At 33.8% G+C, this 25,711-nt stretch overlaps 1 protein-coding gene across 4 annotated transcripts in view; it reads right to left on the reverse strand.

Moving 5' to 3' along the window:
• LOC113233135 (probable Ras GTPase-activating protein) overlaps nt 1–25,711 on the reverse strand; it is a 191,124-nt gene that overhangs the window by 71,428 nt on the left and 93,985 nt on the right. The window contains exon 1 of one of the 4 annotated variants that reach the window (XM_026468141.1): nt 121–299. The exons of the other annotated variants lie outside the window; for them this stretch is intronic. Within the exon in view, the coding sequence (XP_026323926.1) occupies nt 121–265 (145 nt within the window). The 5' untranslated portion in view covers nt 266–299. Of the gene's footprint in view, nt 1–120; nt 300–25,711 lie in introns of those variants that run through there. 4 annotated transcript variants of the gene reach the window in all.

Below are 25,711 nucleotides of genomic sequence, written 5' to 3' on the forward strand. Positions count from 1 at the left end.
AGTATAATACTCAATCAATTGTCAAAATATAAAAAATTATAAAAATATAAAAATTAATTTTCACAAAGTTAATAATTGCACTTGCACTGCCATCTAGCGTCGCGTAGCGGAATTACTTACATGCTCGTAGTGCATCGAGAGATGGCGGTAACGTTGCCGAGCTACCGCCCTGCATTGCCGCTAGAGCGGCGTAAGACTCGCGATCGCATTCGCCTTCCAAAACTTCGCTAAACTTCCTCTTTCTGTGGATTATCGCTTTCCACATGTTGAACTTGGGCCTTTTTCTTCTTTGGAGACTCATTCACATATTATTCAATTCACTATTTGCACTGAACACCACACCTAATGATTCAAAACATAAATTGAAGTAGTATTTTCGTTTTCGTGAATCACATTTTCGTAACGACTGACAATTTTTCTCTTTTCAGCATGCTCAATAAGGAGAGTTAGTACAAAATACTAACTTTAACTTCTATTGCCAAACCCTACAAACTAAAACAGAATTGACTTATATATTCCAGTTAGTAAATGGTGACAATTGGTATTATACTCGTTGTAGTAAATCATGGGTTTGAAAGTCCTCAGACAGGAACTAAGGACTCAAATGATAGGGGCACCGTCCTGCATACACTCTCTACAAATTTTAATAAATTATGTCACTAGTTCGGAACAACGATACACAAAAGAACTATTTTTTTTATTTTCATTTGGTACGAAAAATTGTAAAAGCGTAAAGCGTAGTCGATTTTTTCTACCTCTCCATACACATTTTACAATGAACACACATTAGGGGTCAAAAAAAAGTTCGTTAGGTATAAGATCGTTACATTTTTATTTATATTTATATTGCCGGAATTAACATCGTAAATTCACTCATTAATTTTTTTAAATTCCAATATTATTTAAACAAGTGTTTTCATTTGTTTGTCAAAGTTCGGTAACGGCAACTGAGGATCACTAACCCATATACATATTGTACATATAATACAATTTACTTTTCTAATATGAATCGGTGGTCAAAAAATTTGTGTGAAATTTCCGCAGCCTTCTCCGTTTCTTTGTTACAGTTATTTTATTTGTTACGTTCAAAAATTTATTACTATAAATACGACCAAGTATCCAATGACTCCAAAACATTTACGACGCTTTTACTTTTTAAGTAAACATAGATAAACCGAAGAAAAGGCAAACCCGTTATCAAATATCGTTTTCGTAACACTTCCTGTTTAAAAAAGGGTCAAATACATTATATAGAAGAATTATTCTATTGATCCGAACAAGGCCGTCAATCAATGGCCAAAGAAGTGTCACGTTCCTAGCAGTGTGGCTCACTTGGAAAACGGATCGAATAACCGTCCGTGACACTTCAGAAAATATAATAACAGGTGTAGCATTTGTTTTGTTACGATTATAATAATGTAGTATTTGTTATCATTATCATGATCATCAGTCCGTAACGACGTCTCGTTCTAAAAGTTAATTCTCCTTGAAATAGTATGTAATACGGAAAGACTTCAAAACATGCAATTTTTTTGGGACTGAATGAAGTAAAAAAGTTACGTAGTACGAGAATAAAGTTATTATATTTTAGAAAAATCATAAAACCGAGTTATCATTAGGCGGCTCCTCAAAACAGAAATAATTACAATTTTGTTACTAGACATCCTATTTCTTGGAAGCATGAGGCGAATAACTCAAATCTATTCCTGCAGCAAAGTTCCTAGAACGGTGCATGTTCAACATAATAATATGGAAATTACTGTTAATATTAACAAATACTCCGCTATTTATTTAAATTTGTTAATTAATATGGCATTTTTTACACTTATACTTTTACATGCTTTTACATACAAGAACTTTGTGTTTTTTTAAAGACAAATTTCTATGCACCACTTTGATTATAATGCCATGTTAAATGACATAATTTATAAAACGGCAACCCCTATTACTTCGTAAAATAACTTCACAAATAACAGCATTCTGTTAAACAAAAGAGGTCGTACGTCAGGTCTTCCGTAAGCTCACTAGAAGCTGGCCAGGTGCCAAGTGCCAATCCTAATTAAAAATCCATGATAAAATCAACATTGCTACATATCTTTCTAAGAAAAGTAACAGTTACGTTAGAAATTAAATATATAACAACGTTTTGAATAACGCACAAACAGAGATGGGCAGTGCGTTAAGGCGCAATCAACCCGACCGGGTTTTAACCGGGTTCATTTCTGCCCAAAATCGTGGGAATTTGGTATAATTCTATGCTTATTACAAATTTCGATATAAAAAATCATTTTTAGACGAAAAAGAGCCAACTCTACACAACAGCCACCTTGGAATCCTGTCTATTCTCACTACTAACGATGCGCATTACAATTAGATTTTTACGAAAATCGATTCAAGTGCACACGATCCAACGATTTTTTGTGGCGATTTATTTTAATGCGATTTTCAAGCGAACCGTTCTATAGAAAGGCAAATCGAATCGTCTAGATCAGAAAGGGATAAACAATTTGTAATAATCTTGCCTACATTTATTTCTCTCATGAGTTTGGGTATAATTTGTGGTGTTCTATATTATGTGTGTGCATGGCACTCGCGACACAATGTTTCCTAGCGCGGGGCTTAAAAAATAATAAAATAAAAAGAAATTAGAACTCGATAAAAAGAATTTTTTTTAAAATCATTAAATATGAACAAAACTCGATTTGCAACAAATATTTAACTGGTTTTTGCAAACGATTTTAGGCATTAATGGGTTTAACCCAATTTAAACCCGAGTTAAAACATGGGCGCTTGCCCATCTCTGCTTACAATACATACAAAAAGATGTCATAAACATACAAATTTCATCTATTTTACAGTTCTGTTCAGATCATATAACATACACATACGTAGATATGATTTATTTATGTAACCCTCTTTAGAAGAACTATAAATGCGCAAACTGTAAGACCACAAAAAGTAGATAAACATACGTTAATCCCCATTACATAATATAAAATAATGTTTACGTAAGGAGTAGGTCAATACACAATTACACAAAGTTATGATCGCTTTTTAATCTTTTTGTACTAACTTTGTCTGAACTCCACATTTTTTTCAGTAAGTTGTGAGCCGCTGGTGTTAAATGGCTTTGAATTACGAGTACATGCACTATCGCAACATATATCGAGTACTCGATAAACATTGGTTTGGTGCAAGAATTAACTCCAGAATAGCTTTAGATTTACTCTCGAGCTCAAAAATACTACTTTCACTTTTCCGCTGAGTACCTCACGAATCACGTCTTCAAAAGTTACGCTTGCACAATTCCTAACTAATTTTAACTATTTAATGAACATGTGAACAATAAAGCTAATGTGATCAGAGATCACAAACAATGTGAACACGGACCTCATCATTAAAGAGAAACAATGATGGGAATTTTGCGAATATTTTGTTTCAGCGAGACATTTCGATGTTATTCTTATATTTAATGCTTGAAATATTTACTCATAAATACCTTATAAGTCTGAGCTGAGAGGTGAGAGGTGTTTGTCCAGCAAAAGGAACACTATATAGCAAGCTAACAAAAAAAATTGATATTAGCAATTGTTGATCTTGCGGTATGAATATTCAACTCGCCATTATGTATCTTCACAAAATGTTCAGGACCATCTACGGCTTCCCATTAAGCAATTTATTTTCATCGAGACAATTAATTATGTTAAGCCAGCAAACTCTGTCTCCACACAATGAGGCTTCTATCGGATCATCTGTAACAGCCCACGCGTCTTTGCACGTGTTACCACCAAACTATATTTGCACTCGAGACGAACTAACACAAGTGATGTTAAGTATTAAACGACTGCATGTATAAAATAAACCCTTTCATGGACAGTACTTAAACAGTATAGCACACAATAATGTCAGTACTTTCTTGACGTAGTGCTTATATTGATTCAACATAAAATGTTCAATGTATGTAAATCATTGAATTTTGTCAGTACGTTGTTGATACGTCTCTATGGAAAAGCAGTAAGCGGTGAATACACAGAAAGTACTTGGAAATCGCACTGTAAGCCCGTAGTTGATATTTTATGCATATAGCAAAACGGTACTCGTAGTATCATTTTCTAATATTTAATTTTACGGTAAACGCTGTTACTATCGCAGTATACGGGACGGGGACGGGACGGAAAAGGGAAAAATATTATTATAGATATTTTTCACGTCCCATCCCATTCCCGTCGCGTGTACTTGAATACTATGTTTTTATATGTAACGATATTAACAATAAATCCTGTCCTCTACGGGATGGGAAAAGTCACGTTACGTATGCTGCGGCCTTTAAATTACTACCCAAGCAGCAAAACAAGTTCCAAGCAACAATTATAAACAAATATACTACTATATATTATAAAATATATATATATAATATAACAATAATAAAAATTAATAATATAACCGAACAACTAAAGTTTAAGAAAATTAAACAAATGCCATCTTTCACTTGCCAAGGTGGATAAATTAGAAACTAAACTTTCATACAATCTTACGCGTATGTAGTAGTGTATATGCAAGAGATGCACATTAACTTGTAAGTCTAAAAAATGTTAGCAGCATTGTTTAACAGCCATTGTTTATTTATTATTCTCAATCTGTTACTACCACTACATTGTAACGGATATCGTATGCATTGTACAATAAAGTATAAATTTGTTTATATACAGCGTAATAAGTAGATGAATAAATTTTTAACCAGTACTAGCAAAATTGATATTTTTCTTCTTTAATACAAAATAAAGTTTCAGTTGAGAAACAAAATCCGTAAACTGACTGGAAAATCAACAAACCAAAGAAATAAATGTTAATTTTATATAATATGTTAGTATGGTCTATATACCTTTCCTTACGCAAGATATAGGAAGCGACAGTGAAGAAAGTAATGCGGAAATCAGGAATACAGCAAGGAACTTGCGAGAAAGTGGACACGCGGCACTACCGTAACCTACGTACTTACTAAATGGAAATATTGACGCCTACAAATCTCGTCTATACTTAGCTTTAATAAGTAAGCACGTTCGCATCGTAGTTACGTCGAAAGATTCAAAATATAGTAGATCAAACTGAGATGTAGAGCATACGGATTTTAACTGCCTAGGTGGCCGAACGGTTACCATGCCGGACTACCACGCAGAGGTCCCAGGTTAGATTCCCGGGCCGAGAGAAATATTTGCATGGCCTACATTTATTTCTCTCGTGAGTTTAAGTGTAATCTGTGGTTGTCTATGTGTGTGTCCATGGCACCCGCGACCCAGGGTTTTCCTAGTGCGGGGCTATGTTGAGTGTGTACGTTATTATTATTATTATTTGCGTCGAGAACATTTTCACATCGTAACTTTCGCTATTGTAAAGCTCGGTAAACAAATAGTAACAAGAAAGTGGTGAAGAGTGTTGATTAAGGGCAAGATAAGTACAAAACTAAAATTTTTGAAGATTGAACTACATAGTTAACATTTTATTCGTGATTTTGGTGTTTGCACTATCTTAGTTAAAGCGCTACGTCATTGTGCACCAAAGCAGCAAGCAAACGTCACACCCGGCGAAGTGATATTTGCATACAAAGAGTATATTCGTAGGTGAGTCAACAGTAACCACCATTCTGCGGTCGTAGTCTCCTTTTCCTCACTTGTGAACCAAACTTAACTTTTTGTCTAAAAACAAGTTAATGTGTTGCTATTTTGTTGCATTACTTTGGAATAAATAAAAAGCAGAAAACACAAAAGAATTGCAAATGTCCTCGGGTTACTTCCTTCTCTAACTTTTCTTTTGAACATTCGTGGAGCGAATGGGTGAAGATCAGGAAGGAACGAACATGGAAAACAAGAATAACTAGGGTCACCGACGAGCGGCCCAACAATTGGATACCCAAGTGCCGCGGGAAAGACCAGGTGAAAAAGAATCTGTGCGGGTTTCAAGGTGCCAAATGACGGGGAATCTGTCAATAACATACTGTATTGGCGTCTTCAAATTGAGGAGGCCGAGGTCCGGTTTGGATAATTGCGACATGATTAGTAACCATACATTATACACGTATTTCCTTTTTCAGGAAACTTTAAAAAAAGAAAACAAAACTTAAGAAACAAAACTCGTGCCTCCTTTAAATCGATCGTTACTCGTCGTCGTCAACCTTATCGATAGCTTAATGGCTTAATTTATTCAATTTAAATTTGTCAAATAAATGCAATCGTACCTACTTCTGCAACGAAACGAATCTTTTAAAACTATTTTAATTATGGAACCAAAAGTTGCTAACATTTATTTTAATATCCCGGATATTTGTTGCTGACTGTTCAATTGCCTACGCAATGCTCAATCATCGACGTGAACGAAGTTTCAGTGAATATGCCATTGTGTTACCGCAAAACCTCATCAATTAGAAGAAAATGAGGTCTTATGAAGCATTTCGAACACATGTTCATGCGGGAATAAAGTCAGTTATTGGGTTAAACATGACTCAATGTTTTAGTTTATAGAAATGTTTTCAATATCTATCTACATATATATGACCCATTTGTTTTACAACACGTTATGACCATTGTACGGTCTGTGTGTACAATTGTAATTGTAGTATGTCCAAAGGAAGTCGTCTTCTCTAGTCATACTGATCTCGTCGTCTTTTGTCCTAATAGTAGTAACATTTTCATCCTTCGGGATAGGCTGAGGCATCTATTCTACTGCCATATATATTTTAGATTGTAATTTTTATTCAATACTTTAATTTTCTGTCATTTTTTCGCGGAAAATCATTATTTTTTTACAGTCTATATATGTATATACATGAAGGCAGGTCGCGATACCTATAATGGTTCACCCCTTTAAAGTAATTAGAATAAAAACATGACTAGCACCATTGAACTTACTTATATGACATATCGTCGCCTAGAGTGAAAACCTCGCATACGCGATTTGACATAGTTGGTTTTTACTGATTTTAGTAGAAGAAAAAATTATAAACTTCTTGCTCAAATAAATAATTAAATTAATATAGTATCTGAAAGAGGTATAACTACAAACATTATTGCGTTTACTACATTTTACACCACATTTGTATCTTGGTCCTGAAAATTTACATAGAAATCTAAGACGACGATATCGTCTCTTTCCTGACGTAATTATCGTAACTAGAATTAGTTAAATATTTCAGGGTAATGTATTTTCGGTAGCACATCTCACATTTTGAACTGTAACTCGTGCCAAACTCGTTTTGTCTATGAATTATATTCACACATAAAAAAGCTAAGGTATACGATTAGTGAAGAATGTTCGCTTTTAAGCTGAGTAAGGTCGAATGTCTTAGTTACGACAAAAATATCAGATAAGTATGGCCATTAGTAAGGCTAGATGCTATTTGAGTTAATAAAGATTTAATATGATTCACATCGACCCTTCTATAATAACTACATATTATATGACGTTAAACTCGCCATGCGGCTTCTATTACGGCTCATATTTTCATCAATGACCTTACACCAACCATCACGTGTTGTCATGGGTAACAACCGTCAGCTGGCACAATGCCAATACAAACTCCATTGTTTACGGGACTCAGAGTAATAGCTAATAAACCTGGATTAAAGAACCATTACAATGCGAATAAACTAAGCAGAGAAAAAAAGTTGCAAAAACAATTCCCTCTAAAATAATGGAAAAGTTTCCTTTGGTATAACCTAACGATTAACAACAAACAAAGATAATGTATCAGAAGAAGCAAGGCTGCAAGGTAATTAAGGTAATTAAGTTATTTACCGTACACAGGACGGTAAATAATTACAGTTACATTATCGATATTGGGCATGACTCTCCTCTCAGGACTCGTAAAAAAATTTTTTATTTATTAAGTTCAGTCAAATAATTCAATCGTAAAAGTTTATTTTCTAATCATGTACTTATTTGTCAAAAATGTAAGTGCTACTTTTATTTTAAATTTTAGTTAAACATAGTTTTGTTTTAGCGCATGTTGTGTTTACCTCTAAGCGTTTGTGGCATTTAAATCGCTTGTAAATATGATAAGATATAAGAAGTAATATTGTACACAGATGTTGGTAAACCTAATAAATAAATAATAAATTAGAAGAAATATAATGAAACTAAAAAAAACTTGAACTTGTACTGTCAAGAGCACGTCAAGCTTGACACCAAGGACTTTGTACTGTTCTTATCACCAGCGGTTTAAAGTTCGATTTAAATTTCAAGTAGTGTTGGGCCATAGAAACAGTTCCATTTCGAAAAAAATCATATTTTCCAGAAAGATGATTATTTTCCTGAATATTTTTCCTATCTCTTTCTATATTTTACAACGACACGTGTCAAAAGTTGATAATGTTGAACTCTATTATGATAATTTGTGAAAATAAGCCAAGCAGGGTTTAAACAATTATGTTCAGCAATGTTTATTAAATTTTATTTTATAATTCATACTAAAAAAAATTGAAAGAAATATCTAAATGTAGAACGTAATATGAGTCTTCAAATTATATTTTTCAAATTTGTCAGAATTTTTTTCTGAAAAATTTACACTATTTGAATTTTTTTGGAAGATTACCCAACACTAGTCTTAAATGACAAACTTCATCAAACTTGACGAGCTCGTGACACTGTGCACGGCTATAAACAAAACAATTTAAAAGTATTAATGATCAATGAAAAGAATTCCAATAAAGAGAGCCCTCTGAATGACATCATTTGAAATTAGACACGCCCATTCAGCGTCCATCAAAAATTACGACGATACCTATTTTAATAGATGCCATTATCTGACGACAATAGGCCTAACTTATTGGCAATCATTCTAACACATTTCTTTGTGTGTCTATAGCGCAAATACACAAATATCATCCTTACAGGGAAAATCATAAAGACGTAATCTCAAAATAACATGAAAAGCATTTTAACAGCTAAGCACTCAATTATCTTGACAGTCTTAAACCGTAATAGCAAAGGTAGTTTATATTTTATAACCTTCGCAATGGTTAGTTACAGCATTCTAAATAATGACTGTTCGTTGGCTGGTGCCTCAACGAGCCATCAGTCTGCAGAACACGTGTGGTTCGCTAAGAAATTAAAATAAACAACTAAACTATATTCAATGAGCGTTTATTATAGACTTCTGCATTTTTTGTGAATAAAACTGACGTACAAATATTTATTTTAATAAAACTAATGTAAAAACCGTTTGATACTTCTATGAAACCATTTGAAACTTTCGCCCATTTTTTTGGATAGGCAAAGTTCTACTACTATACAGCCTCTTCATCTTTTGATGAAAAAGGTAACAAGCGCCTGTTATTGTATAATTTATTTCATACTTGCTGGTGCCCGCGACTTTGTCTGTGTAAACTAAGTAATTCGAGTAGTCTACTATACTACTTACTTGACAAATACTTGGTACTCCATACAAACCTTCATCCCCTATTTCACCCCTTTTAAGATACATTTTGTGACAAAAAGTAGCTTAAATACTTCTCCAGAATTACTTTCGCATTTATAATATTATTATTTGTTTGGATGTCACGAAGTATAGGTCAGAGTCTCTGTTTTTCAATAGGTCTTCTGTTGAGCGCGGGCTATTGAATGACAGTCAAGATGATGCAAAATTAAATTTTTTTTAAAATGTAACTCCTGACTGACTAGACACTGTCAGAATTTTCCAAGAAAAGCCAGAAAACAAAAAAAAAAGCACCTATTGTAGTTTTTTATTAACCTTGCTCTTATAACGTAAATATAGATGTAACAAATAATAAATACGACTTCATTACTCAGCATTAATAACAATGTCTGACTCATCTTTACCACAAGTACAACGCAAGATACAAAGTTAAAACCTGATATGCGAGTAGGCGACTGTACGTACAATAAGCTACGTATAACCCACTACTTAAAGGCAATAAGTATTCTATCAACTTGTGTAATCCAATGTATATAATAAACTAACTAGATATATCTAATAGATTATCAGAGTAACGAAGGTTTAATTAATTTAGGGTAGAAATGAAAAAAGGCTGAAAGGTACAGGTACAAGACTAGATTTACCGAGTTAATTAATATATTTTTTTTACAGAATTAATTAAGTACAGTAAAACTAACTTCCTTACAGTAACACAAGCACAGAAATCAATGCGTACTCTTATAAATAGCCATTATTGTTCAAACAAACGCCACCGGTGGCCCAACGGCTTGCACTGGAATAGGAGACCTCAAGTTCGAAATGACCTTTTCTAATGGGAAATTACGTTGTTTCTTTTCTTGGTTCTGGTCTGGGTGTTCTGGGTAGAGAAATCCGTGGCTCGGTAAGAATAGTATAGAGAATTCAAGAGTCAGTTTTTATTTATATATTTATTTAAACTTTATTAAACAAAGTTTAAATAAATTAAAAATGTAATATTATATAAAGACGACTTCAATTCAGCCGGACAACTCGGTTCAGAATAATTAATAAGCGGTGCACAATGCGTATACACAGAAAGAATAACATATAATACCTAACTAACTATTATTATTATTATACATGCCAATTTTCTTTTACGTTTGATCAATCCTTGCTTTTGAAAGTCATTGCGTATTTATAAAAGTCAATGACTATTCCAAAGCCGCTCATGATACTTTAAACAAACGACTAACCTTTATAAGGAAGGTGGTCATGAAGATGATTTAGCTGCCATTATTGTGACCTTGGCATGGTTATCTCACTCAGTTGCCACAATTATCGTCATTTGCACCATTATGCTGCAATGCTGAATTATTTTTAAGTGATACTAAGCACCGATTATAAATGCATAAAAATTAGACAAATACAAGGGGTTCTCGTTGTGTAGAAAATGTGAGATTAGGCATCTCGCAATTTCTGGAGCACGGACTCGAATTAAAAAAAAACTCGAAGCGTAAACCTAACTCGAGTTTTGAGCAAAATTCGAGTTCCAAAACTCGACTCGAAGCAACTTGTACTCTACAAAATCTCAAGTACGATAAGTAGGGTTCAGTTTTACTGAACAACTACTATTGCTCTCAAATTAAATAAAAAAACAAAAACCCAATGTGGTAATAAAAAAAAGGTTTTTAATACTTAATTATACTACAGTAATTATACTATAGTTTAACCACCACGCCACAACAACGCTTAGTATGTATACAGACTCGATGTCGACTCGACACATAAACAGACTCGAACTCAAGCGCGACTTGTTACATGAATAGACTCGAGTCTATGCGGAAACTCGATAGGCTCGTAATACATCGAGCAGTGGAGTCTCTGACGTTATGAGTCGAGTCTTGTTAACTGGATTGGAGACCTAAAATGTAGACTCCCGGACTCGAGATTTTTACAACAATAAATAGGAAAATATAAATTAAAATTAGAGCAACGGCATTTGGATAAATTTAATATCGTTTGCCTTGCCGTCCGCCGATTTGCCCTGGCCTTTAAACTTCCCAAATGCAATATTAGTTTACGAGGTCTATTATTAGTCTACAAACTCAAATGGCTTTGGTTGATTCCGCATAACAGTAAAAGTGTTGAATCAAGCACTTGGGAAAAAATGTATAGGAAAATTGAGGATATGATTACATATACATATGATTAGATATACTGTTTACAATACGGTGTGAAAATATGATTCCTAAAAATTTTCACGATAGAACCAAAACACAAATTTACCTTGAAATTTTACAAGAAAACCGCTGTATCCAATAAGTACTTTACATATACCAATGATTTTTACTAAATAGAACACGTATAGTATACGGTATACATTTTTCAAATGGCTTTGATTTCGTTTGTAAATCAATTCTGAAATAAAGCCTGTGTCCCTGTCACTCGACCCGAGCAAAATGAACAGTGTTAGTACGGGAAAAATTTTAATTCGAGCTGAGGTAGTACCGACTCTGAAACCTCAGAATGTTCACTGTTTTGTTTTTATTTTTATTTTGTTTATTCACAAGTAAAAAGTTTACTAAAAAGAAACACAAAACAACGAATAAAAACCATTAAAAGAAGAAGAAAGAAAGAAAATGAATTTGTTGTTTCTCAAAATATTCTCCGTTAGCGTTAATGCACTTTTTCATACGAATAAACTAATTTTGAAAATATTTATGTCACTCCTCCGTGACAATCTCTGAAACATATTTTTCATACTCTTCGACAGCTTCTTCAGATGATGAAAATCGTTGACCGCGTAACTGGTTCTTAATTTTTGGAAATAAATAAAAATCAAAAAGTGCCAGGTCGAGACTGTACACGGGAAGGCTCATGAGGTCAACGTTGTTCACCTTCAAAAATTTATTTGTCTGTCTGGCCGTGTGAGAACTGACATTATCGTGGTGCATGATGATACGGCGTTTACGGTTATTTTTACGGAGTTTGTCAATAACTTCCGGCAAATAAATGGTCGTGTACCAATCACTATTCACGGTACAACGATTCTCCAAAGCAACAGTAGCCACGTGTCCAGTTTTATTTAAAAAAGAAGCAATCATCCGCTTAGAGGCACTTTGCACGCGCGCCACTGGTTGGTTTCGGCTCATCTCTAAAGACCCATACACTCGATTGCTGTGGTGGTTTGGGGATCGTAACTATAAATCCATATTTCGTCACCTGTTACTATGTCCCACACCAAATTTGACTCCCCTTCGTTAAATCTGGTAGCATGGCATTGCACCAAGTGACGCGATCCGTTTCTTGAGCCTCAGTCAAATTGTGTGGGATCCACCGAGAGCACAGTTTTTTCACACCCAAACGTTTGTGTAGTATTGATTGTATTTGACTCATGCATATGCCTAAAGATGCCCGAATCTCATGGTATGTCACATGCCTGTCTGTTTTGATCATACGGCGCACAGCATCGATGTTTTTGTTGTTCACAGCAGTGGACGGGCGACCATCACGAAATTCGTCACTGAGATTCACACGACCGCGTTTGAAATCTGCAAACCAGCTATAAATAGTCATCTTGCACGGTGCTTCATCGCCAAAAGCAGTTTGAAGTCGAGTTAAATTACGTTTAAAGTCATAGAAAATCATACTACGAAAATTTTCACGAGTTAAATCCATAGTGATGTAGACAACCAATTTCTAAAATGGCGCCATAATGTAAAAACAAGTGACAGTCAGATGAAACGAACTGTATTCTACAGTCAAAAAATTCCATTTTCAAATGTTGTAATTACTTTTTAAATATTGTTTATGTAAGTGGCCAATTTCGGAAACTTTTAGTGCGCCCTATGTATCAGGCTTCTAACAAAAGAATTAATATCTAATATTTATACGCAAATTATAGTTAAAACTATTGTATGTTACACAATTGACATAAAGTTCATAAGCTATGTACAATTTCGTTACAAAAATTCGCTTTCGTTCCATTTCGCGGTAATGTAAATTGTGCCTAAACCAATATTCCGTGGCATTCGAAATGACGCACCAATAAACAAATTGAAATAACCAGTTAGATACATCTGTATCCAAATGAAAACACGATAATGCCTGTGCTTGTGGTCTTTATACATAATTGCCAGTATGACATTTAAGTTCGCAGCTTTACGAAGGAAAGCGATAATCGACAGAAAGCGTGGTAAACAATGTTTTACTTTCGTTGGAAGTACGTTTTACCCTTTTTAACTTATAAATATGCATACTATACTGTCCTTTACATCATAATACGTAATCAAAATTTTAGCGAAACTGAGTTTTAACATAGCCGGGATCAGCAAATCAAGATCTACAACCCTATAAGCGGTTTTTTTTTATATCCCATTTAGTTTCAGTTTTATTACTAATCAAAATCAGCGTAATTGACATTTTTACTTTTTGACGACTTATGTGATCAAGTGCCTTGCACATCGGTTTTCCGATTTTCAAGGTGTCGCCATCTATGAGGTCCCGGGGTTAATCCCCGGCCGGCTCAGTGTAGAAAAAAATTCTATATTACCTCGGTTTGAATGTTACGCTCGGTACCATATACCGTCGTTGTTTCCGATTTCCATAACAAGTACTTTAGTTACTTACTTTGGTATTGGTGCAACCACGGAAGAACGAAAGGAAAGCAACGTGTGTGATGGTGTCCAATATTTATTTAATTACAGTATATACACATATAGCGTTAGTAATGACAAGGAGGGCAGTAAAGTACTAACGAAACAAGTACATAAGTGTATAATTGCAGGGTTCAGGTTCATGACACATGATCCGGCAAATTTGGACAGTTAAGACACCAGTTGTATAATAATTTTATCAGTCGAGTTCTTAATTTTTCGCGATTGTTTCACATTGGCAATTAAGCTATTTTTTCGGATCTAAATCGTTGTTTATAGTCTAAATGTTTATAGTCTTTTATTTTATATGTTGACTTCTATTTGCCCACGGAAACCTGCAAAGGGTCCGAAACGTTGGTTTGTTGGAAAAAATAAATATACGCAATTTACATCCGAAAAAACAGTTCCATTTCCAATTTTATCAATATTTATCAAAAATTACTGCTTTCTTTTTTAGGCATTTCAGTTCACACAATCATCTGCCATGGAAATTACAAAACGTTTATCGAACAAAATAACTAACAATTGTGACGAACATTGATAAGGTCCAGGGAAAAACAATGGCTGATTTTGATCAACAGCAATCGCCGCCGTCGTAAAGTCAACATAACAGTGCCAGATGAGTCCCCTCTCCCTAATTGAAACCAGACTCAGATACATCACGTGCTACAACCTAAGCATATTTGTTTCACTATAGCGCACTCAGACCCCCAACGCATCCCCCGGACTTCATGTTGTAGTCGTAAGGGTTGCCTTGGGGACAAAATCAATTAACTCAATACATCACACTTAAGTATTTATTTTGTACTGAATGTAAATTTAAAGTTGTCACGTGTGAGATCATTACACAAATTATGACGAACGGAAGCCATAAGGACGCTACTCGAATCTTCAAAGAACTCTAACAATAAATAGTTCAAAGTATAATGCGACTGATAACATTAAGGACTGGTAATATGACCTATCACGAGGATTTATGTATGTATTATACAAAAACAACGAAACGTCGTCTCTACAACACACCAAATTGACAAGCTACACAACTTTTGGTGACTTGTAAATTGTGTTCATAATAATAACTATATTTAAAAATTAATCTTACTCTATTTTATAATTATTAGCCAGCCAGTAAATGAGAATAATTTGTTGTTAACGCTGATTTTTTATTGTATGTAGCCTTTTTATACGATAATTTAAACCTTTGCACACACACTTTACGTTTAACACAAGTTCTTTGAACAACAGATAAAACGCGATAACACTTGAATTGATATAATGGACAACGACCAGAAAAAAATATCCGTTAAGTAAATCTAATTAAGACAGGTTTTAAGAGAATCGTTTTACATAATGTACAAATGAATTTGTTGCAGTTTTAACAATTTATTGAAGTCTTTTTTAAACACATCTTACCCGTGAACAAGCGATAATTTAACGGTACAATGAAACAAGCCACCTAGGTAAACAAAAATACTAGACAATCCTTAAAATATGCATACTAAAATTGATGATAATGTATTTTGTTCTATATTTTTAATGTGCAACTTGCTACAGTAATTTATTTAAATGAAAAGTTTCGCAATCGTACACACAATTTGAGCCACCCTAAAATTTCAGTACTTATATATTTATTTGGTATCTCAACAGAACATATAGGTACAATATTAAATACACTGTGATACATGCAATACAGTGTCAAATGCTTAATCGGCTAAAAACTATACAAGCTACTTGGAAGCTGCTATACTAAACGTCATTTCCGTATGTCTTTGTTGAAAATTTGAATTTGTAAAACTTGGGAAAATTTAACGATTTTTTGTATTCTAACCCTTTAAAAATAAAAGTGCAAGGTGGCTCGAATTATGCGTCCGGGAGTGTATTCTGTTTTGATTTTATACCTTTCATTCTGGGATTTTATATCACTCCATGTGTATTATTATTATATTTTTTCAATTTTTATGTTAATATACTCTGACTATTCCAATCACGTACAGTTTCCGTATGTCTTTGTTGAGAATTTGAAATTGTAAAGCTCGGGAAAATCTAACGATATTTTTGTATTGTAGCCCTTTAAAAATAAAAATACAAGGTGACTCGAATTATGTGTCCGAGAGGGTATGTATTTTGTTTTTATTTTTCGGCTCTTATTCTCGGATTTTAGAGGGATTAACCACGCTATGCGTATTATTTTCATATTTTTTTAAATTTGTAGGTTAATATACTTTGATTTATGATTATTCCAATACATACAGTAGCAAGGACCTAATAATGGATGCGCCAAACATTGAAAATATCAAAATAAAGTAATTTTACATTAAATCCATGTATCAACAATATTTCTATAAAAACTCTAAAGTGAAGGGTAAAGCCGTAGGGCACCTCACAGCACAGACAATAGTACATAACCTAATGAATTATATAGCCACCCTAGCGTTGCGGCAATATATGTATGTACGTGATCCTAACTTGCAATTTTAGGGACTCTAGCCGCCGCGCCGTATATCAAGCCACCCTCGCCAATAAGTAAGAGCTATTAATTAGGATTAACTTCCGCCTTTTTTATTGAAATTATAACAGATTTTTTTACTCTATTTGAACATAAATTAATGTAATTTCGTGTTTAGATGAATATTTTGAAGGTTGATTTTTTAATTTGTGATATCTCTCACACTTTATATTTCAAATAGGTGCATCATTCACATATAGTATTTGAATGTGTGAATGTATTTGAGTGACCTTGAATGTCACTAATAGGTACTAATCATTCGAATAGGCAAATTATTCACCTAAGTAGAATCCAAGAATCATTCGACTTTAACGATACCGAATGCCTCTGCCATTCGGTCGGGTGCTCGACTCGAATGATTATTATATCGGCACACCTCAGTCATCATGTCCATACCAAAATAACCCTGTACCCGTTACATTTACAGTATTTACCATATTGTCGGGGACAGTGCAATTACGCGTAACTAGCATTAGATTTCCAGTTTCCATTTCGGTAATTTAGTGGCAAAATCACATCCTCGAAAATGTCGTGGCAACCAAATTAGCTGATTTAAGGGAATCTATTGTTATCAGTCCGTAGACAACATAAATTAACGCTTACTGTGCAAAAATGAAAGTTGAAACCATTGAAATAACAAAGTAATAACGTTAAATCCCTCTCCTGTAAATATTTGGTTTGTGCAGATACGCGCCTTTTACCAATGCTACATACGTGAATTTACACTATCCCCGAAGATATGTCAGAGAGGGCCAGGTGATCACGAGCAGAAATGCTCTATGGAATCCATGGATTAGTACTACTAATTAGTAATGAATGATCATTCAAATCATTAGAATACCAAAATTGGTAGGTTAATAATTTGGCATTCGAATGACAGGATTAGCGATTACTAACGAATCGAATATCGAAATCATTCACAATCCAAAGAAAAACAAAATTAACCCACACGAATGTTACGTTGCTATTTACGTTTCTTACTTTGCATTAATTCCACTTCAACGTCCTTGCATAACACATTTCATTTATAATGATAATCATTTTTTTATCGATTTTATATAATCAAGTGGAAACACCTATATCCATAATTCAGTGCATAATTATAGCTTGTATGTTCACCTCAAACCTGCGCCTGCGCCTACTTTCGCCAGTTTCTACTTTCTGCCGCCACAAGCGGTTTGCCAAGTTCTATTAACGATCTGTTACGTTAAAACTTAATGTTACACAACACCATATATTTCAATAGTCAGAAATTCAAATTAAATAAAACATTAACAAAATTAGTTGATTGGTAAGCCAGACGCCGTTGGGAATCGTAAATGATCATACATTAAGTAGGTTTATATGCATTGCGAAACAAAAAGCTAAAGTATCTCTATTATACATATAGCCCATATATATAGCCTATAATACAAAGTGTATAGGAGTTATACAATAAACGTTACAACATAAATTAATACCCCACTAATGTAAATGAGGAAATATTGTCAGTAATTATAAAAGTCCACGAGAATACAGGGCGGCCAGTACATTTGTACGACTAATTTGAAAACGTAATCGTATACTTACACCACAAACGACAACTTGTAAGATAAAAACCGATCTCAATAGTTCGTGGAATTACAATGAAATCGGTTAACGGAAAGTGGGTGAAATCCAATAAAACGGATTCATCCCCTAATCTGCCACACTTACAGGTGGAATATTTTCTTCAAATTTGAATGGGATCACACTGAGTTACCCTCTTTCCAATAAAAAAAGAATCATCGAAATAGGGTCACAAATGTAGGAGTGTTTGCGTAACATACGAGTACATACAAAAAAATACAGTCGAATTGAGACCCTCCTTCTTTTATCAAGCCGGTTAATAAAATGTAGATTTTTACTGCGCTTTTAGTCAAGCCGTTTAAATTTTGTCCGTTCGGCCGAAATTTTGCTACAATATATATTAAATAGGTGTTTGCAACCTACACTACAGTAATATTTACTGAGCATCATTTGTACACATCTAACAACTATCTCTAATGCATCTCTACAGCATTTCCGCTTCCAAACGCTATATTTGTGATAATGACAACTTGCCTATAAAGTGCATTTCAAAGCGCCTATATGAGTAGACAAGAGTTGAATACAAACTTTGTTGTTGTTGTGTTCGAATTAAAAATCTTTTTTTTTTTTCAATCTTTATTCAATTTAGATACCTTTATTTCCAAATTTAAAAAAGCAAAGAAATAATTATTCCACGATTGGAAACTAGTCCACCGAGCATAGCTCATAGATAAGAAGAAGATGCTAATTATACGTCATTATCGTCATATCTTACTTTTTCTTCACAACGGAATCTGACGAATGTGGATACGTTACATAAAGGCACATATCAATATTTGTTTTGGTCTTGAATTGAATTGATTGAATTGATTGAATTTATATATCTTATTTCGTTTCGGAAATATAAAATCGAACAACGATCGATCTGACATCCACGGCGAAGAAGATCGAACAAATGTACTATGGTCCCGAGAACAAGTAATCTTGCACATAGATCTTTATTCTACGGATGAGTCTAAATAGATTTAACCCGACAAAATTTTGAGGTCGGTTTTGAGCAAAAATGTCATAATTATGTTTCCCGTGTATTAAATATTTAAGTCACAATTTTACTATTATTCTTTACATAAATAATATTCTCATCAAGGTACTGTGAGACCAGTATTATGGTTAACACAACAACATCGAAAACGCTGAGATGATTAATAGCTGTAAACATTTAAGTTTGTATGTCAGTGAACAAAACGTTCAGAGTAAAATAGGTCGTATTTAAGCGGTCCTCGCAATCAAAGTTAAACAATCTTTATTTCATACGTAAGCGAATTACACTGAAATCGTCTTGATTTAACTCTGCAGCTCATTCGTAAGCCAGATACCCCATGGAAGAATGAACAAAAAACTTTAGTCGTTGCTCTTTGTAAAGAAACATTTGTAATAATTTACAATAATTATTTCAAATATCGTAAATCGAAACAACTTGCAAGAACTAAATGCGTCACTGCTACGGATTTTTGTCATCCAAGTACGCAGAAGCTGTACAATGCTTAGTTAGTCAAAGTTAATTTTAAGGTTCATGAAGTCAACACACATGTTTTATATCCAAAGCTAAAGCTTGCGCCAGCATTGGTAACTTTTCCGCCTGAGTGCGCTTAAACAAAAGTTTACTAAGAACTCGTTCATCGTAACGTAAAACAAGATTACATAGATTTGCTTGCAATAGTAGAACTCTATTTTGTTTGTAAGGTCCATGAAATCAACGTCTCTATTTTGCCTCTTCTTTTAAGGCTCAATTTATACTGCGCGGCGGAATGGAAAGCTACGAAACTACAAAAATTCGCTTCCATTCCGTTCCGCCACAATATAAATTGAGCCTAATTCAACAGATCATGGATTATAACGTTTTTGGGTGTATACGCAGGTCTGTTGCTTTACAGGTAGCGTAAAGAACTTGATTGATTTTGGTGCAAATGTCTTTATTTTAAATCTTAATACTGCAACGATATAGCTGTGAAATTCAGATCGTTTTTAGAAACATCTGATTTCATAAATTTGCTTTCTACAAAGACGCACATATTTCATTTTAAAAACAATGTTAATCAATGTATAACTGTGTGTACGTTTATTTATATTTACATTTACATTTATATTTACATTTCTACATTTCAGCCTATTTTTTTTTATAATATCAAGTGACGGGACAAACAAGTCGTGCGCCTGATGGTAAGCTACACGCTTGATGGTCAGCTACACGGCTGTCCATAACAGTTGCAGTGCCACTCAGAGCTTTAAATCGCAAAGATCTGAGGGGCACTACCACAGCGCCCGTCACTTTGTCCGTTAGTTGATGTATTGGAACATATTATACGATGTATCTGGAACTGGATGTAGCAATAAGCAATAAAACATATTTATATTTATTATTATTATTATTTATGTTATTATTTCTTTCCATTCCGATTAATCAACAATATGTGGTGAAAGTAACGCTACAGGCGTATTATGGAAAATTGCACCCTTTAGACATTTTTAAAGTTTTTTTTATATCAAGTGACGGAACGAACAAATCGAGCGCTTTGATGATAAGCTACACGCCCGTCCATAACAGTTGCAGTGCCACTCAGAGCTTTAAGTCGCAAAGATCTTAGAGGCACTGCCACAGTGCCCGTCACCCTGAGACATAAGTTGACAAGACCCATGTGCCTGTAATTTCACCAGCACCCTTACCCGTCTAAACAGACTAACATTACTACCTGCATTACTACGACATTCATTAAATTGTCGTGTTATATATTACATAATTGGATCAATTATATAAAAAAGCACCTATCTATAACAATCTATAACAACCTATAACAATCTATAACAACCTATAACAATCACCTATCTTAAAGACATCAGAAAGCAGACACAGAACTGCAATTTCCCCTTGCGTGATCACATCTCCAATTGCACATGCTTTCAATAGAAACTAATACTGCGAACAGACCAAATGTTCCGTTGCATCATTATATCATTGGATATAATCGATTAAAAAAAAATCGATAACTGTTAAAAACCAAGTGCTTGCGAATTAATCCAGTTTGGCACGAAATCAAAAAGTGACTATATACTATGATGTTACATGAATATTAACGTACATTATGTAAAGCGTGAAATCTGTAATTGTGATGTTGCTTGCTGGCAGCGACGCTTTGAATTCTCATAATTCCAATGGATATCGGAATCTACACGTTCGATAATTATCTTCATCGACTATACTGCAATAGTACATTTACTAGATGGTGTATTGCATAATTTAATAACGACAATGTTACCTATAGATAATGCCGTATTGACCATTTTACACCCATTTATATCCACACATCGCACTTGACAACTAACATAGTATTATCTCAAAAATTGAGTAATTATATTTTATCTCAACATTGCGTTAGGTATATTAATAATTTCTCTTCAAAATTTCGCTATATTGATGTGTCGTTCATATACGATTTAATTTCAAAGTGACAGCCCAACACCGTCGCTTTGAAACTGAACAGGTAATATTAATAGCTTAAAGCCATTTTGAGATATTACCTACTATGTTAGTTGTCATGTGCGACATATTAACTACATTGTAAAGTAAACAAAACTATCTAAAAATATATCGAGCGACCAAGTTGGTCAGCATTGATTTTCATCCTGCCCCTAACAAAATGCCCAATCTTTGCAAACACATTTGTTTTCAGGTCTGTTTCGCAAACTTTAGTCAACCTCATAGTCCATAATAATTTAATGCTACAAAAAAAGACGAACCATTTTATGCCAAATTAATTATAAATAATAAAATTGTAAAGGTAAATCTGAATAATATAATATACCTACAAATAAATAATCTCTATTTAACTAAACTTATATTTTTTATCCACTCTATATATAAGTATATGTTCTATGTATTTACTTATCTATCTATATAGTATTAACATATACTTGACGTTCACACTGAAAACATAAATAGCATGTATTTAAACCCTCTTCGATCTAAGTGTCTGATCATATCCCGCTAACAATATATTTACTGTACTTTTAAGTGATTAGTGTCATGCAACCGTAAACATAATAAACACACCTAGATAAACAAGAAATATTATGTCTTGGTAACTTGGGTACGACTGAGTAAATAAGAACATAATATATAGATTATCGAACTTCATTTATTTCTTTCGTCACTCAGTACGCACACATCACTCGCCTATTATTTTTGGAACCTTAATATTTAAGGGAATTTCAAGTTTATTGAATATTACGATGTTTTAAGCCATTATATTCAATTGTTTTTGTGAAATAACTCCACTAGATTGTAATAATTATTAATACAAAGATAGATCACAAAGAAAAGTTCCCTTGATCACCTAATCACCTCGCCATAATGTGGCTGACGCTCTCCCAACTGAGCTACGAACCGAACTAGCAGGCCCTATGAATTTCGCTATGTGCTTGTTGCACATCTTTGTTTTTGCTTTAGGGGCATTTTTTAATATTTACCAAAACAGCATTGTTGCGTTCCGGTTTTAAAGGGTAATGGTGCTGGTGAAATCACAGACACTCATGAGAGTGACGGAATGAGAGGCTGTGCCTATCAGATCTTAGCGATTTATTAGCCAGGCGCACGACTTTTTCGTCCCATCACTTAGGAAGAAACGAGGTAAAAAGACTGTATCCCAATACAGTCTTTTGCATATACTCATTTTCTCCACCGAAATGTTGTGAAAATAACGGTGTGTTAGAGTATGTATGTGTCGTTGTTGTCAGTCTCTTATGTTATCCTTTCTCTACTCGTTTCCTGCCTATAACAAGCTCTATGTTTTATTTTCTCTGGCAAAAAAAATTCGTATATTGTAAAAAACGACTGTTACATTAGGAGTAGAGATGGGAAAAACTGCTTATTTTTTTAAACGTTTATACGTAGTGCTTTTTTAGAAAAAGCGTGCTTTTCTAAACGCTTTTTAATTTAAATCTTATAAAATCGTTTAGAAAAAGGTTTAAGCGCATAGACTTTCATGTTAAAAGAAGCTTGCAACGTTGTCTGTTGATAGCGAGCATGCAGGCAAAGCAAGAGTAGACCACTAAAGGCTTGAAGATAAATAAGTTTATGTGTAAAATACGTAAATAAAATTATTATTCATATTGATGAATTAATTTGTTTAGGAAACGTAGATGGCGGGACTTGAAACATAAGCAAGTTGTTAACGCTTACGCTTAAAATGAAAAACGTGCTTATGTGCTTATTTTAAAAAGCAAACTTGTAAGGATTTTTCAAACGTTTTTCGTTTAAACGCCCACCTCTAATTAAGAGTCTGCCGTGTGAGTGACTCGATACATTTCAAAATTCAAAATCGTAATAATATACAAAAAAAAAGGTAAACGACTGAGCCGCTCCTTCATCGATATTGAGAATACTTTCCGGTAGATGTCATCACCGTTTACGAATTAACCCGGTGTTAAGTGTATTGGCGGTTATTATGTAACACAATCTTATTTACATTTAGGCCTCCCTGCGGTTCAAATTGAATTGATCTAAATAGCACTTCTAACGATAACAAGCTATAATGACGGTCATCAAGGTGAACCACTTGGCAAGTGCGTTTGTTAGCAATCGAAATCCACTTTGAATAATAATTCTTCTAAATTTCCCAAAAAAATATTCTTTTGAATGAAATTTATTTAATACTGCATACTGTTCATTATTCCTTATTACCAGAAACGGAAATAGGTAGATTATTTTTACTTACAATCGTAGAGTATGGTGTAGAGTAGATAATAACTCTCTTTGAACAATAAGAGATTGCAACTAATTAGAAATTAATAATTTCCTTGCTAATAAAACACAAAAATCAAAATAAGACACATTATCTAGCGATATGACCGCCTGTTGTATCTTTTGTCTTTTGTTTTTTTTTTTTTTTGGTTACGTATTTGTTCTTGTGTTCAATAAAGAATACTTCTATTGTATGTATTGTATAAATCCGTGGAGAAATCTTGTGATCAAACTGGGATTTAAACCAAATGTAAGATAACTGTAATGGAACACTGTTAAGAATCAATTTTAATGGGTTATCTCCATATAAGTTTTATTATAGGCACCACGTATTAATCAATTAGAATGCTATGATCTAAAAGGACGCGTAAACGATTTATCAGTATTTAATAGTACCTACATATTTAATAAATATAATGCCGTCGTAGTGTTAACTAACCATTTGACAGACTCCTACGCACATGACATGGTCTTCGACAACAGATGTTACATGATAAATTGTTTTTATAAAGCGCAAACACATGAAGGTTATTTCTCATGGAATCTAACAATATTTTTATGGTTGTACAGCTATATTCGTCAGTGTTTTGTAGAAAGGATGTAAGCGACATTTCGAAGATTTTTACAGGGGAGTATGTTTTAGGTTTTAACGACTGTTATTAAAATTATTAATATTAAAATTTATTTATTAAAATTAAAACTTAAATTTAAATAAAACCAAAACTGCGGAAATGTCCCTTGCGCCCTTTCTACAAAACTCCGATGTATGTATATATATTATTGTATAGTTATGTAAGAATTGTATTAATATTTTCCTTTACTATATATTCGTTAGACAATAAGATTTCTTTACACTAGTGCAAACCACGTGTCTAAGTCGTTTAATAAATGTTATAAGATATACTAGAATGTTTACGTTTGAAGTTCAATAAATATTAACTATTTGTTCAATTAGAGTGGTACTCGTACGATATTAAAAAGTAACAAATACCACTGAATAATGATATAATGAAGCCTATAAGACGCCAGTCGAACTCTATGTAATTTTTTCGACCTATAGACCTATCCGCATACTTTCCAATGGAAGAGAGTATTAAATATCCCCAAGGGAATGTAATCATAATGTGGCAACAATAAGCCAATTCGAAATCTTACGCCGAGAAGCAAATTCCCAAACAGCTGACTGTGATTCACAAACACAACACTACTTTGCACTTGTTTGTCTTAACACTTGTCGCAAAACGCAGTCCACTGCTACTTTTGAACCCAAAAGTGGTGCGTGCGTTCTAATCCTCAAAGAAGAGCGTTCCGATCAAGAAAACTAAAAATTTTAAAAATGTCCGATTTTTAATATATTTTTTAAACGGTGCGCTAGCTAGCCTGTGCGCGTCGGTTCGGAAGCGGTAACATACTGGCGCAAACGCCACCGCGTGCCGTACGGACGCCGCCGCAGCCCGCTTCTGCCATTGAGTCAGAAAGTAGGGGCGTCACACTCGTAATAAGTGCATGTAATTTTCCGCTTATCTCGCTTACAATTAACATTGTGATCACTCTGGCGATGTTTACACGATTTCTCGTTCAGATTACTTTATTTATGTATCACAGACCAGAGAAAGTAGTCTTTATTCGTTATCTCAACAATGAATTGGATAAGTGCAAATGTACATTTCACGACGTTCATGAGTAGTAAACCTTTGATCTCCAATAACATTTACACAAGATATTTCTAATTATTTAGATGAAATAAAACTCAAGTAAGTATACACTCAAAGTCGTCTTTCGTATGGGTTATTGGCAGC

Source organism: Hyposmocoma kahamanoa, unplaced genomic scaffold, assembly GCF_003589595.1.
Source record: "Hyposmocoma kahamanoa isolate Upper Pololo Valley unplaced genomic scaffold, ASM358959v1 78, whole genome shotgun sequence".
NCBI lineage: Eukaryota > Metazoa > Arthropoda > Insecta > Lepidoptera > Cosmopterigidae > Hyposmocoma > Hyposmocoma kahamanoa.